The sequence below is a fragment of the Amblyraja radiata genome, chromosome 1, assembly GCF_010909765.2.
Source record: "Amblyraja radiata isolate CabotCenter1 chromosome 1, sAmbRad1.1.pri, whole genome shotgun sequence".
NCBI classification, from domain to species: domain Eukaryota; kingdom Metazoa; phylum Chordata; class Chondrichthyes; order Rajiformes; family Rajidae; genus Amblyraja; species Amblyraja radiata.
In genome coordinates, this window is record NC_045956.1 from 46,916,663 (window position 1) to 46,932,428 (window position 15,766).

Here is a 15,766-nt window from a genome sequence, read left to right on the forward strand (position 1 = left end):
TGTTTTTCCTCTACCTGCTAAATTTTTGTAAGGTGTCCTTGAGACTCTTGAAAGGCGCCCATAAATAAAATTTATTATTATTATTTAGAATGACCATCGATCACCCGTACACTACTTATCCCACTTTCGCATCCACTCCCTCCACACTAGGGACAATTTAGAGGCCAATTGACCTACAAACCCGCAGGGATGTGGGAGGAAAAGTAGAACACCTGGACGAAATGCACATGGTCACAAGGAGAATGGGTAAACGCCACACAGACAGCTCCTGAGGTCAGGATTGAATCCCAGAACTCTGGCGCTGTGAGGCAGCAGCTTCTTTTCACAATATTAATTGTTGTGCCAGCACTTATTTGTGCTACACTCCAATAAGTATAAGGTTTCAACTCATCAAGACTCTTAGTTTTCCATTGATTAACTGGTCCACTCTCCATGTATATACATTACCCCCAATGCCACAAATTCGTATCTCGGAGAACAGCCTTATGTACTGCATTTTATTGAGTGCCTCTTAGAAATTCAAAAATACCATATTTACTGGTTTCTCGGTATCAACTCTACTGCTTACATCCTAAAAGGACTTGGATACATTTGGCAAATATAATTTCCATTCAGAAAGCCATGTTGATTCTACACAATTGTATTATTATTTTCTAAATGTCCTGCTGCTTCTAACTTAATAAAGGATAACATGTTATCTATAGCAGATGTTCAGCTTACTGCCTTACTTTATGTCTTATTTCTTAGTTAATTTGAGACATTACATGTGTGGTTTTATAATCTGTTTTTGAAGAACTCAGGGAATCCTGGGAAAACAGCTAATTCTTCCTCTTTCCAATTTGGGTACTTTTAATTTGAATCATGAAAACACACACATCTTTTTTGGGGTAAACTGATTGGAGAGGAAGGTAGATAAAAGCACTGTTGATTCAGAGGCTGATGCCCCATTTTTCCAGACTGATGGATAGTTTGACATAGTGATTGAAGAATTATATATGGAGTTGGATAGACAGAGGAACTGAGAAATGAATGAGAAAGGACAAAGAGAGCCAGCCTTATTTAGATCTAACACAAAGAAAATCCCAAAGTCATCCCAAATCCCAAATATGTGCTGATTTGTAGGTTAATTGGACTCTGTAAATTGCTCTAGTGTGCAGGGAATGGATGCAAAAGTAAGATAACATAGAACTGGTGTGAACAAGAGATTGATGGTTGGCGTGGGCGAGGTGGACCGAAGGGCTGGTTTCCATCTGTTTCTTTAAATCATTTGAAAAAATTGAATACACAGACGGCATCCGTAGTCAGGATCGAATCGGGGTATCTGCCGCTGTGAGGCAGTAGCTCTAGCAGCTGCACTGTGCCACAATGTAGATAAAAAAGTATAGTCCAAAGAAGAATAAGCCGAATTAAACTTTTTATTCACATTTTCTTGAAGAGGCAGAAGAATTACTTTGGAGCACTCCATCTGCCTTTACATTGAAAATAAACTGCCAATAATACAGTAAAGGAAAAGGGCAATTAAATCTTGACTAAAAAACAGGACATGAAAAAAAAAAGATAAAAATTGAGTACTTAAAAAGTTGGCAGTTACAGGATTTTGACGATTGAAAGTTATATTGTCCTTGTTCCAAAGAGCAAAGATGGATAAACTCAACAAGTTCACGCCTGTCAGTCTAAACTTTTGAAGGCAATCATCATAATCGCAATCGTAATTTATTCGCCAAGTAATTTTTGCAACATACAGTATGAGTAATTTGGTTTGCCATGCAGTCATACCAAAAAAGCAACAAGACACTCAACTACATAAAAATTGATATAAACATCCACCACAGCTGCTCCTCCACGTTCCTCACTGTGATGGAAGGCAATAAAGTCTTATTTTCTTTCCTCCCGCGGTCGGGAGAGTCGGACCATCCGCAACCGGTGATCGCGCTCCCACGTCAAAGCTCCCGCATCAAGACGGTCAAACTCCTGCGGCTTGGAGTTCCCGAAATCAGTCTCTCACGAGAAACTACATGCTCCACGATGTTAAAATCCGCAGCTCCTGCTGGTTTGAGCATCAAAGGCCGACCCCTGGCAAAGGGATCGCCCGCTCCGAGGTGTTAAAGTCTGCAGGCTCCGTGGTTTTGGAGCTCTAGAAATCCCCAACAAGAGGCCGCCAGCTCCACGATGGTAGGAAAGAGATTTTAAAAATTCCCCCACCACCCCTCACATAATACAAAACTAAAAATAAACTAAAACATACATTTTACAACAAACTAAAAACACAAAAGAAGGAAAAGACAAAGGCAGACCGTTGGTGTGGCAGCCCCAGGACAAAAATTAATTGGCATCTGGAAAAGTATGAATCTGAATATGAAAGATTTTTTGAAAAGCAAATCATGTTTGATTGAGTGCTTTGATGAAGTAACAATTGATGTATATGAGGTTTTTCAAAAGCAGGAAAGGTTTGATGGCACATAACAGACTTGTTGGCAAAATTAAAGCCCATGAGAATGAAGATACTGTGGTTACATGAATGCAAAAGATCAGAGGGAGGTTTAGAGTGATGTGTCCCAGGATTGGGTAGAAGGATGGCAGCTCTTTTTATATATATATATTGATCTCCTGAACTTGGATATAATGGGCAAAATTCCAAGTTTAAAAAATCAAAACTGTCATAAGCAATGAGAGAAGATAGTCTCATATTGAGGACACTGAGCTATTTTGGTGATCAAGTTGAGCTCAAAGATGACGTTTACTGCGGAATGGCATGAATACAATTGGGCAAAGGTCAAAGAAGTCATACTTAAACTTGATAGCTCCTTTATCCATGTACCTGTATAAATGTTTCTTAAACGTTGCGATAGTACATACCTCAATTACCTCCTCCGGCAGCTCGTTCCATACACCCATCACCCTTTGTGTGAAAAAGTTACCTCCTATTAAATTTTCCCCCCTTCATCTTAAACCTATGTCCTCTGGTTCTTGATTTCCCTACTCTGGGGCAAGAGCCTATGTGTGTCTACCTGATCTATTCCTCTCATGATCTGCAGTTTAAGAATGTAAACATTATTTTGTTGTATTCTTCCATGATGGGATAATAACATTTTCATGCAGCATGTAGTTATGACCTGGAATGCAGAAACAAAAAGGTGACAGTGACAGAAATATAAACTTTCAATGGTGAATTGAATAATTACTTCAAGGGGAAAGATTGTCAAGGCTGCGGGAACAGAGCAATGAAAAGGGTTGAGGGTTGGTGGAATTTAGATTAATTGAATGACTGACATGGGCCCAGTGAGCCGAAGGGACTAGCTCCATGTTCCTATCACACGACAGGCATCCTATATAAATAGCAGAGAGAGCATAGCACTTCTCAAACGACCAACTCACCTGCCTCAAAAGGACACAAATAGCTGGAATAAATCAGCTGGTCAGGCAGCTGCCTTGGAGAACACGGACTGATGACATTTTGTCTAGGCAGAATCTGCAGTTCTTTGTTTCCACAACTCACTTGCCTTATCAGCAGAACAAACTCTGAAGAAATATCTAAGAAAAAAAAATTAAGCCACCACACGAAACAGCATAAAAAAATATATTACCGGGACAGCTTTAGAGGTTTTCATCACATCACTAGCAAGGCTTAGATCAGCAGACTTTTTAAGTTCTCTATTGATGAGTTTCCTTTCTTTGTTATTTAATATTATTATTAATAATGCTGCATGCCAAAGGTATCATATTTAACGGGGTGAATCAAAAAATAACAGTGCTACTGTTTATTTCATGATTTTGTTGGTTGTAAAAGAGCTCAGAAATTGTTTGTATGTGCCCTCTGTTATAAAGCTGCTGCCTGTGCACCTTAATTTTCTTTTGATATTGGTCATGCTCAGCAAACCAAAGAACACCCTTGCAAAGGAATAATGAAAGTATCAGATCCGTGGGATTGTGAACGGGATAGGATTACAATGCTTTTAAAGATTTGCTTTGATATCTGCTCAGGTTGCTGCGCAGTGGAATAAGGATCTGGAACAATTGCACACTTTTGAACAGGATCAGTTAAAGTGCTCGCAATTGGTGACACACGAAGAAGCTTCTGGAAATGCCCAAAGGGAGATGGTGGTTCGCCTGAGGCAGGTGTTACAGAGAAGTGTCTGTGACCAGCTGAAGGAAGTTATCAGGATGGAGGAATTAGATGCAACTTCGGGCAGGCAACTTCTGCAAGAAAGCTGGCACATTCAGGTAGAAAACTAACGCTGCCAATTCATCTCCCTGTAGGAAAATAATTGAGGGGACGATAGAGTGACATTGGTATGATTTTAAGACAAATGAAGTTGCTTTAAAGAAAGTTAACCAGATTGTATTTAAATCTGGGTGATACTGCTACAATAATTTGCTTTGTTACGTGTTGTACCATGTGACTGAAAATAGAGATTGCAGAGTCTAAACGACATGAACCTCAGACTTCATTAGCGAGCTCATTTAAACCATTTCCAATTTATGTTGTTTGTTTAGCAAACTTAGTAATGTTTACTAAATTTACTAAAGGACGGCACAGAGGCGCAGCAGTAGATTTGCTGCCTTACAGTGCCAGAGGCAAGGGTTTGATGTTGACTACGGGTGCTGTGCATACAGAGTTGGCACATTCTCCCTGTCACTGCATGGGTTTTCTCTGAGTGCTCCGGTTTTTCCCACACCCCAAAGAAGTGCAGGTTTGTAGGTAATTGGGTTTTGTAAAGTGTAAAGGTTTTGTGACCTAGTGTATGGGTGATCATTGGTCACTCCGTCTGCAATAGAGATCTACCTCAATGCACAAAACTGGAAAATCATTTAACTACAACAACAACAACTTACATTTGTATAGTAACTCTTGACATAATGAACGCCTTCCCAATGCAGTTAACAAGATTACAATCAAAGAAAAGCTTGAGAAAATTTCACATCATGCCACAGAAAGGGGTTTCATGACTGCCTTTTAAAGGTTTGTGATGGATGTAATGTAGTTTAATGTTTACCTATTCAACCCCTCCCCAGCCCCTGATGACTCACTTCTTTGTGATTATATTGTGCTTTCTCATATGGTCTCGCCATATTGAGAAAATATGGATAAAGAGAATGGGGGAATGGAAATGGCCTTTATTTACAAAGACGCACGAACTTCAGATGCTGAAATCTTGAGCAAAGTGCTGAAGTAACAGCGACTCAGGCAGCATTTGTGGAGGGAATGGACAGGCTATATTTTGGGCCGGTACTCTTCTTTTGCTAGATCTCTTCAATTAGTCTGAAAATGGTACCTGTTAATTTCTTCCATAGATGTTGCCTGACCCGTCGTGTTACTCCAGCACCTTGTGTTTTACTCTTTATTTACATTTGCTTAGCCTCAAGTCAGGCCTGCCACATCTGACACCAGATTTATTTATTTCCTCTTCTTTTTATCTCACAATAACAGCATGAGTTGGACTACTTGGTAACATTGAGACTAGTCAGCTCACTTTCTTATTCCAGTTGCAGTTTGCAGCCTTAGCATATCCTGAGATCTGCTTTGGACCACACCCAAGGGCATCCCTGAGATTTCTTCAGTATAATGAATTAATACATGAATCAATACATGGACATGAGGAACCTCATTTATATAGCATCTGTTGGAGTGGTTTGTGCCCAGGAAACTCTGTTTACATTGGTTGAGATTTAGCAGTGAAGCCAAAGGAGTTTCTTTGCGTGGATGGAACAAGCTGCCAAAGGCAGGTACTATAACAACATTTTTTAAAAAGACATTTAGACAGGTACAAGGATGGCAAAAGTTTAGAGGGATATGGAAATGGGCAAGTAGTCCAGAAGGGCCTGTTTCCACGGTGTATCACTCTCTGATTTCATCATCCATCATCATCATTGACTTCAATGTCTCAATCACCCATTACTAGCAGGTTCTGATTATTGCCTCTCCACTCTGCCAGAACATTGCCTTGGGCTAATGGAAGTTTGCCACTGGAGCCAATTACCATGAAGGTTGATGCTACATTTAGTAATTTACTTTTTCAAGGTGCTACAGAAATTCAATGCACTGTTTCATTGGAAAGTCTAATGTGCCCTCAGCTACTCAAAGATGGAAAAGGCCATGGGAGCAGTTACCATTACCATGAGGGGGAAATTACAATAGATTTGGTTAAACTATTGTATTTATGCTAAAACATTCTACGAGTAGTAAAGAGCAGAATGTGATGCTCGTAGAGTCATACAGTGTGGAAACAGGCCCTTCAGCCCAACTTTCCCATGCTGACCAAGATGTCCCAGCTACTAAACTAGGTCCACCTGCCTGCATTTGACCCATATCCTTCTAAACCTCATATAGGATAATGTACTGTGAACTTTAGATAGTTTCATTTTATTTCTGAAAAGTATATTAAATGCAAAATGGTCAAGTGGATTTTGAAAGATAATGCATGTAATTGTTCTTTAGTCTGAATATTGTGTGCTTTTTAGTTTCAGCTGGACATGCTGATGGACCAACAGCTGGCATTCCAGAGAAAAATGCTCGAGGAGAATTTTGTTATTAAGAGAAATCTAGTGAAAAGAATACATCACGGTGTTGACCACAGAAAACATCTCCTGAACACAGCTGCCCTGCACATTGCAGACCTCATCAGACTGGTTAAAAAGTAAGACACAGTTATCACTGAAAGCAAACATATCCATTAGAGAATTGTTCCTTATATGTCCAGATTTCAGCTTGGGGGGCATTTTATTAGATGAGAAAAACACTTTTTTTGCTGGAGTAACTCAGCGGGTCAGGCAGCATCTGTGGAGGGAATGGGAAGGTGACATTTTGGGTTGAGAGCCTTCTTCAGTTTTAATGGATTTGTTTGCTCCTGGTGTGCGCAGAGGATAGGCTAAAAATGTTTCTGGTGAAAGGTGTTAAGGGCCTATCCCACTTGGGCGTCATTTGTACGTCACGCAGGTGGCGCGAGAAGATTTTGTGAATCCCCAAATCCTGGGGCAGCGCGCGCGACCGCACGTCACTGCCTACGCCACCACTCCTAACCAGGAGCCATGCGCGTGTAATGCACGCCATGCGCGAGTCATGACATGTAAATGATGTCGCGTAAATAACACGGAAATTACACCCAAGTGGGGCAGGCCCTTTAGACTTAAGCTGTTAACACTTTATCCCACTCCACACGTGCTATCTGACCTGCGGAGTTTTTCCAGCATTGACTACTCATTTTAGATTTGTGGCATCAGTAGTATTATTCTCATTATCTTACAGAGGCAGAAAAAACTCATTACAATACATTAATTCTGACTGTATACAGAGTAATCTCCAGGAAGACTGTAATTAAAAGATTTGTGTTGAAAAATGCACAGCTATTAACAAATGACTGAGGAACAGAGTCGAGCGACAGTAACCCAGAGCAACAAAAGTTGTTCAATAAAGGTCTGAAGAATGGTCCCGACCCAAACCGTCACCTATCCATGTTCTCCGGAGATCCTGCCTGATTGGTTGAGTTACTCCAGCACTTTGTGTCTTGTTTTTGTTAACCACGTCTGCAGTTCCTTGTTTCAACGAAGATTGTATATTATTAGCCTTTTTTTTCAGTGGATGTCAGAATTATTGAAGGAGATGGCAAGTATTTTGATAACAACCTGCCACAGTAAGTTCCTCTGAGATAAACTGCTACTTTGGAGTCACATAATTATGCTTCAGCACATTCCGATACAGACTATAGATAATTAAGTATCACGTTGCGACCTGATATTACCTCGATAATCTGCTTGGTAACATTTATAAATGAACAATTCATCTGTGGATTGTGTGTTGCAGGTAAGGTCAGCATTTAGAATCCATCTCTCTTGGACCACACGATGTCTGCAATGCAAGATAGAAAATTCTGGGATTTTGCCCTTGTTGTTGGTATATTTCAAAGTCAGTATGGCGTGTGACTTAAAAGTGAAGGTGTTCCCACGTGCCTCCTGCCTTTCCACTTCTGGGTGAAAGATGTTACAGGCTTAGGAGATGCTTTCAAAAAACAGTTTTGATCTGCACAGAACCAGCCCTACCATTGCCAGATTATCCTGTACATGTTGGATAAGAGATAAAAAAATTGGTCAGAAGATAAGGTGAAATCCCTTGTATCGTCCAGTGGACAAAAACTAATTGCCCATAAAAAAGCCTTCTAAAAAATGTAAGCAGCAATGTGATTTAGGTTAGTTGATCTGCTTTAGTGACTTTAAAAACAAATCAAGCTGCAATATCCTTGTTGCAGGCAAGGGCAACAAATAGGATGAAAAAGAAATGGGGAAAAAAATCTGGCACGAGTACAAAGCTTTCAAAGCTTTGATAACTAAAGCAGACTCTAAGAGCCTGTGATGGTTTCTTGTGTTGTAATCTAGCTATTAATTCCCTTGAGTGAATAACGGTATAAACACAAGTGACTTCTTACACAGAGCTTTATAGCTGAATCATGAATATTGTTTTACTGGATGTTTGAACAAATTAAATAGTGCTGTAAAAGTGAAAGCTACCAAAGTGTATGGTCCAATTCTGCATTGAATAGCTGTTTAGCAGTGATGGACACTTACTTTACAATTCAGATTGGGTGTATTTGATGAGAAACAGCAGTGACAAGTTGCAATCCTTGCTGGTTTTTTGTTAGAGGTGTTCACTCCACAAATGTAAATCAAGATGTGCGCAGATCAAGTGTAGCAGACTCCCTGCGCCCTTAGTCCCCTTTTCCTTCATTTCTAGGGTAAAACAGATTCTATAGTTAAGGGTTGTACAGTAGCACAGCGGTAGAGTTGCTGCTTCACAGCCCCAAAGATCCCATTTTAATCCTGACTACAGGTGCTGTCTGTATGGAGTTTGCACATTCTTCCTGTGACCACGTGGGATTTCTCTTGGTGCTCTGATTTCCTCCCAAACTCCAAAGACATACAGGTTAGCAGGATAATTGGCTTTGGTAAAATTGTAAATTGTCCTAGGAGTGTAGAATAATGCTAACGTGATGGCTGGTTGCTGAGGACTCGGTGGGACAAAGAGCCCGTTTCAACGGTGTATCTTCAAAGTAAAGTAAAGTTGGATCCTCCAGTGGTTTTTTTTTTTTGCTGTGGATTCCACTATTTGCAGCCTCTTATGTCTATAGTTGAATTGTTCTCTTACCCTGTGGCTTTGCTTCTGTTTGTCTGAAGCATAATTTGATATGTATTAAAACTAGATGAGATTGTGGCCAGAGCCGAGCAAGCAACCAAGAAGTAATTTCCCAAGAACTTTGCTCTCCTTCTGACTCCTTCACTATTTGGTACATTTAAAAATACATTTGGGCAGGTACATGGATAGCAAAGTATCAGAGGGATATGGGCCAAATGCATGCAGGTAGGACTAGCATAGATGGGGCATCTTGGTTGGCAAGTTGGGCCAAAGGACCGGCTTCTGTGCTGTATGCCTCTAATAGCATCATTGATATGTGACTCCAAGCTTCTAATTGTGGCTAATAGTTGCTGAATGGGGTCGAGCTTTCTTCAACAGGTGGTCGGGCTATTTCATCTTGTAAATTAAAGTTACACACAGTGTTGGAGTAACTCATCGGGCCTGGCACAATCTCTGGAGAAAAAGGATGTGGTGTTTTGAGTCTGAACCCTTCTTCAGACTGAAAGTAGAAGGGGGGAGGGAACTGGAGGGAGGAAAGGCCAGAACAAATCATGGCCAGCAAAAGATGATGGTATAAACCAGCGTCTGCAGTTCCTTCCTACTCATCTTGTCGGCTATTACACAATGATATTGGTCAAAGAGACAAAGCCAAATGTCCTATTTATGCTTCAATCTAGAGAAGGTCAGTGGTAGAAGTAAAACTAGAGAAGAAGAAATTGGAGCAGAATCAACAAAGGAAATTAATGATATTCTAAAGTCGCTAGTGTGGTTCATGAAAATAATGCAATTGAACCTCCCTTTTAAAAAAAAATTTGCTTAGTAGATAGTGACTTTCCCCCAGCTCTGTATTTCACTGCCAGTGAAATCATTAAATCCCTATTGGTAAAGTTGGAGGATCAGTCAATGCAGCTATTAGGAATGTGCATCCTGGATATAGTGCAGCAACAAGGTTACTGAGGAGAGTAAGTACATTTAAGAGCATGTTTTGTTTTTCATTCCAAGGAGGAAATGATCTGAAGCTTGATTCTCTTTTGTTATATTGCATTAAGTGATGGAATCATTGGGAAAGTAGGAGATATTTAAGCCTATTACTCTCTTGCACCTCATCCTTAACAACTATCTATAATACCAGAGCATGACAGAGTCCTTGACTGCATTGCCTGTATTTCCTGCACCATTGGTCTCAACACCCATCCCACACCCCCACTTCCCAGACAGAGTGACAATGTAGTTGTCCGTACTTTTCCATGGATTGTCACCCTGTCGTGGTGAAGAAGCTTGTGTGGACCTGAGATCCTGAGAGCGATGCCGTCTGTGGAGCTATGCTCCTAGTAAGGCCACCCATGGTGGTAAGGTGGAGGGTGAGGTATCTGACAAAGAACAATCCAATCAATACCCCAACAGTGGAACAGGTGGAGGACGATGGCTGACAGTGGAGCGTCACAACGGCTGGGAAGGCGGATGAAGGCTGCAGCAGAAAAGGGTCTCCGGTCATCTTGGACTCCATGTCACTGGATCCTGACCCAGATCTGTCAAGGACTGTGTGATGGGTGTCTGTGCACCAGTCTCCCCACGTTAAATAAAGTCACGCACAGGCACCCTCCATATAGGGAATAACACCCTGGAGACACCCATGGTCAGCCATGACCGAAGGGGACCTAAGAACTTTTCAACGCACCAACTTCCAAATTCAACAGATCATCCTTTGCAATTTTTGCTACCTTCATGACATTCCACCACAAGAGGCATCTTCACCTCCCTTCTCCTTTCGATATTCTATAACTCCTCCAACTTCACCAGTCCTTCCAGATGAAAAAAGCAATTCACTTGCTCTTCTCATCCAGGGAAACCAAACACCAGTTGGTTTACTGCTTTGCGAAACATTCAATCTGTAGGAGTGACTCTGAGCTTCTCTCCCACTCTCCATCCCACTCTCATGTTGCTGTACTTGTTTATGGCCTTCTGCACTGTGCTAATGAGACCCAAGGTAATCTTGAAGGGCCACCTCATCTTCCATTTGGGCATGTTGCAATCTTCTGACCTCACATCAGATGAATCAATTTCAGGTCAGTCACTTCCTATGCATCAGATCTGACCAGTTCAGCATTTAGGTTATCCATCAGTAATATTAATTCCGTTTTTCGCTTACCACAAGCCCTGCTTGCAAGGTGCTTCCTCCAGCTCTGAATTTCCGGCTTTTGCAAATGGCTTTGATTTCTCTCTCTAATTGCCCTCATTAAACAACCATCTTGACGGCTTCATCCACACCTCATCACCATGGCAACCCTGACCTCATTCGAATGGAGATATTCCCTTTATCACATCCTTCCCTCCCCATACTGCTTGCAAATAATCCAACTAGTTTTCTCTCTTTTCCAATTCTGATGAAGAATCTCTGAATTGAAATATTAAGTGTTCCTCTTTTCACATTTGCTTTCTCACCTGCTGAGAGTTTGCAATAGTTTATATATATATATGTGTGTGTGTGTGTGTGTGTGTGTGTGTGTGTGTGTGTGTGTGTGTGTGTGTGTGTGTGTGTGTGTGTGTATGTATGTATGTATGTATGTGTGTGTGTGTGTGTGTGTGTGTGTGTGTGTGTGTGTGTGTGTGTGTGTGTGTACTGCAGATGCTAGTTTAAATCGAAGGTAGACACAAAATACTGGAGTAACTCAACGGGTGAGGCAGCATCTCGAGAGGAATGGGCGACGTTTCGGGTAGAGACCCTTCTTCTGAAGAAACGCTGCCCATTTCTTCTCTCCAGAGATGCTGTCTCACCCGCTGAGTTACTCCAGTATTTTGTGTCTATATGTACATATTTATATATGTATGGCAGGGCATGGGTCCAGGTTTATAGTGACTGCCTTGTGGATGACAGCTGCATGCTTAATATAGCTGGAGTGTTTGCCTCGATCTACATAATTGATTGCCTCCTCTTTTCTCCCACCATTCTCATTTCTTTCACGCACTAAATGGCAGCATTTCCTATTTCTTTTGGGGGTTTTCTAACCTTTGGCAAGTCACCCTGCATGGAAATTTACGCTAACGCAGGAAAATAATTTAAATTGTAATGAGGACAATTATGCTTTAGGAATTAATTGGCCTGCAATTAGAGTTCAAGAGAGTAACAAAAACAATCTGTGATAAAAGGTTTGACCGTCTGGCCTTTTGGATGTCACTAATTGATGTAATTTGCATTGTTATAAAAGTATTTCAGAAGATGATTGAATTTTAATTTGTGAAGCAAAAATGAAACATTAACTTGTGGTGCACTTGTAATTTTACATGACAACTTAAAGCCAAAAGTGGAAGTTGGAGTGTTGTCACTTTACCAGATAGACATTGCTTAAGGGAATAAAGCATTTAATATTAAAAATATACTTAATGGCATTGCTGCCATGTTGCATTTTTCATTCTGGGTTCAGCAGAATGGTAATTGCTTGTAGTTATTGAACTAATTCACCAAGTGATTTCATTTTCATTAAAGAGATTGCTACTTTTTAATATTGGAAATAGGTTGGGGATTGATATTTTTAAGACGTTTTTCTCTTTGATTGAATGTAACAGGTACCTGTTGTGCTGTTGTGTTTTAGACAATCCTTGGCCACAGGACTTCTCTCACATTGTTTAGTTTTTCCCAGATAGAAGATAATCCAGCAACCACTTTGCCAGTTTCTGTTAGGCTTCAACTAATCTATGCCAGTTTAATTTATAATGCAATAAAGGCATCATGCACATGCAAAGACAATGGGCATCAACGTAAACATTAGAAGCAGAGCAGAACCTCCCCAGTGCATACTTGGCCATTTAGTAAGATCATAAGCTTATGAAAGAATATGATAGCAGGAACATTTACTTATGTAGGAGCCTGCCTGTTTGAGCAGTTTGCTGCAGGTTAGCCCTGGTGTATATAGAATGGTTTACAAAATAACCTTTCTTAAGAGTGGATGCTTACTACAAAATGAAACCACAGGAGCAGGTGTGATGGGGGATGATCTTAATCTCAAAAGATACACCCGATTGTGTCAGGTAGAAACATAAAATTTCAATGTGCTTCAAAAATCAACCAGGTCCATTATTAATCGATAAACACAAAAAGCTGGATTAACTCAGCAGGTCAGACAGCATCTCTGGAGGAAAGGAATAGGTGACTTTTCAGGTCGAGACTTTTCTTCAGTAGAAAGGAAGGTTCCTTCCTACACCATTATCAATGGAGGCGGATGAGGTGCAGGCGATCGAAGACAGGTCCCTTCATGCTCTGTTTGTGGTTAAGTACTAACGGTTGGCTGTCCTCTCAGTCTTGAGAAATAAAGCCGGAATTTTGGACGGTAATCCTCGGTGCTGCCTGAGGAACAGGATTGCTTTTTCTCTTCAAACAGCCCTTGAACCCATGTGACCTCCCAGTGTTCAGCCCTCTGCAGACAGACCTGTCCTAATATCATTCAAGACCCGCTTGCTATCTCTACATGCCTCTGTGAACTTCTCTCCTCTTCCTCCCTCTGAGCACTCTGAGTCATTTCATCGACAACTGACGACGCTATCCTCTTCACCCCCGTTGTGCCTTGTGACATTGGAATCATTTCTTGTTCAAAGCTCACCATGGCACCAGTAAAATGTCACTCCGTGTTCATTTCCTGTCTTTTCAGATCAATCCGGGTTTTTCATCTCCACAGGAATTGATACTGAATTCCAGTGAAATAAAATGCACAAAAATAGCTTTTAGGCTCCAGACATTATTTGCCTAAAGAGAGACTGCAATTTACAAAGTTTTGTGGAATGATTCAACATCATTTGAAAAAGCTTGCAATATGTAATTTGTGTTACAAATTGTTGCATTTGATAATAATTGTCAGTACTTCAAGTGTAAAAATATAAAACCTCTATCGTTTTGCATATATTTTTCGTAGTTTATTGGACAATTTTAAACCTGTCAGTTACCATTATTCCCATAAGTTTACAGTATGCATTTTTAGATTCTAATTAAATTCAGAGGGAAGTAGTTTGGTGGTTGAGCAATCAGTGCTCCTGTCAATGGGGTGCCAATTAAATGACTTGCATTTGATGTATGAGGGATAAAATGGGAAAACTTTAATCAAAGACGGGGAATTAAGCAAAAGGCAAGGCATTAATTGTGAAATGCAGACATGCCACACAAAACAGATCATAGCGTAACCACTCATTTAATATTTGATGTCTGCTTTGCACATCCGCTGTAACAAAGCTTTAATCTAACAGAACATGAAAGGAAGATCAATAGGCAGCCAAATCAATATGTTGGGATGTGCGCACCACGCACTAAATCTGCTCTCTGGTATTCATTTTTCACTGGAGAATCCCTGAACCCCAAGCATATGCCAAAAATTCATTATTTTTCCTTTTTGTCACATGCTGCTGCTGGCATTCATTGTTCAGTGCCCATAAGTTGTTTAGTTTAGTTTAGAGATACAGCACGGAAACAGGCCCTTCGGCCCACTGAATGGCACCGACCAGCGATCCCACACATTAACACTATCCTAGTCACACACTAGGGATAATTTACACATAAAACAAGCCAATTAATCTACAAACCTGTACGTCTTTGGAGTGTGGGAGGAAACTGAAGATCGCGGAGAAAACTCATGCGGTCATGGGGAGAACGCACAAACTCCGTACAGATAGTGCCCATAGTCGGGATTGAACCCGGGTCTCCAGTGCTGCAAGCGCTGTTAGGCAACAACTCTACCGCTGCGCAACAGTGGCCGCACACTTTACGTTAGTTTAAAGTTAGTAGTGGAGAAAGCAAACATGTGGGAATGCAAAACAGATATAGGTTATGGATTCAGAATATATTTACATTTTTTATATAATGCGAATCCCTCTATAATTGTTAACATTGTATTGAGCAGCATTTGGAAAAAAGTTCTTAAATGCTAAATGGTTCTAAAACAAACCATAGGAAACCAAAATAAGGCCTTTTATACCCATTTCATATCAGAAAAAAAAACAGTTTGACTGTTTACCTTTGAGGTAGGAATTTATTTCCCCAGTCCAGCATGGGAAAGGGAATGACTATTTTTCATAATGCTTTCCATTGATCACTTGAGCAAATGTGTACACCACACTTAAAATGCTGGTCACAGAACCACGAGTGCCCCCCTGGAAACGTATATGTCGGCATTCTGTGATGCGAGAACACAGATGCTGTCAAAAAAAGAGAGCGACAAGGAAATGCGGGTGCTGGAATTTGGAGCAAAACACAATGTTGGAGGAACTCAGCAGGTCAGGGAACATCTGTGGAGGGAATGGACAGGCAATGTTTCAGGACAGGACCTTTTCCCAGACTGACCAGAGCACACGTTGTCATGATACAGGCTGTAGTGCAACCAATGCATTTACAAAAATGAGCTGTGGTGTTTACATGCAGATTGCTTAAGAATTGAACCTGAAACTTGATTTTTTTAATGTTGATGGTTTACTAACTAGAATATAATTGCCATGTTTCAGGACCTTTAAATGAGCCATATTGTAACAAGAAGCTGATTAGTGGAGCAGAATATAATGTTTCTCTCTACACTTGAGGCACAAAGACAAATGTCAACAGTTGCCTTCAGAACAGATACTTCATGAAACTTAAATATCAAATGTTTAGTTACTCATGTGTAACATTAG

General features: G+C 40.7%; 1 protein-coding gene across 4 annotated transcripts in view; it reads left to right on the forward strand.

The window, feature by feature from the left end:
• The window catches only part of evc2 (EvC ciliary complex subunit 2), a 172,886-nt gene that overhangs the window by 73,588 nt on the left and 83,532 nt on the right, over window positions 1-15,766 (forward strand). For all 4 annotated transcript variants that reach the window (XM_033021146.1, XM_033021155.1, XM_033021164.1 and 1 more), the window contains 2 exons: window positions 3,982-4,221; window positions 6,460-6,635. In XM_033021146.1, coding sequence (XP_032877037.1) covers window positions 3,982-4,221; window positions 6,460-6,635 — 416 coding nt within the window. The remainder of the gene's footprint in view (window positions 1-3,981; window positions 4,222-6,459; window positions 6,636-15,766) is intronic.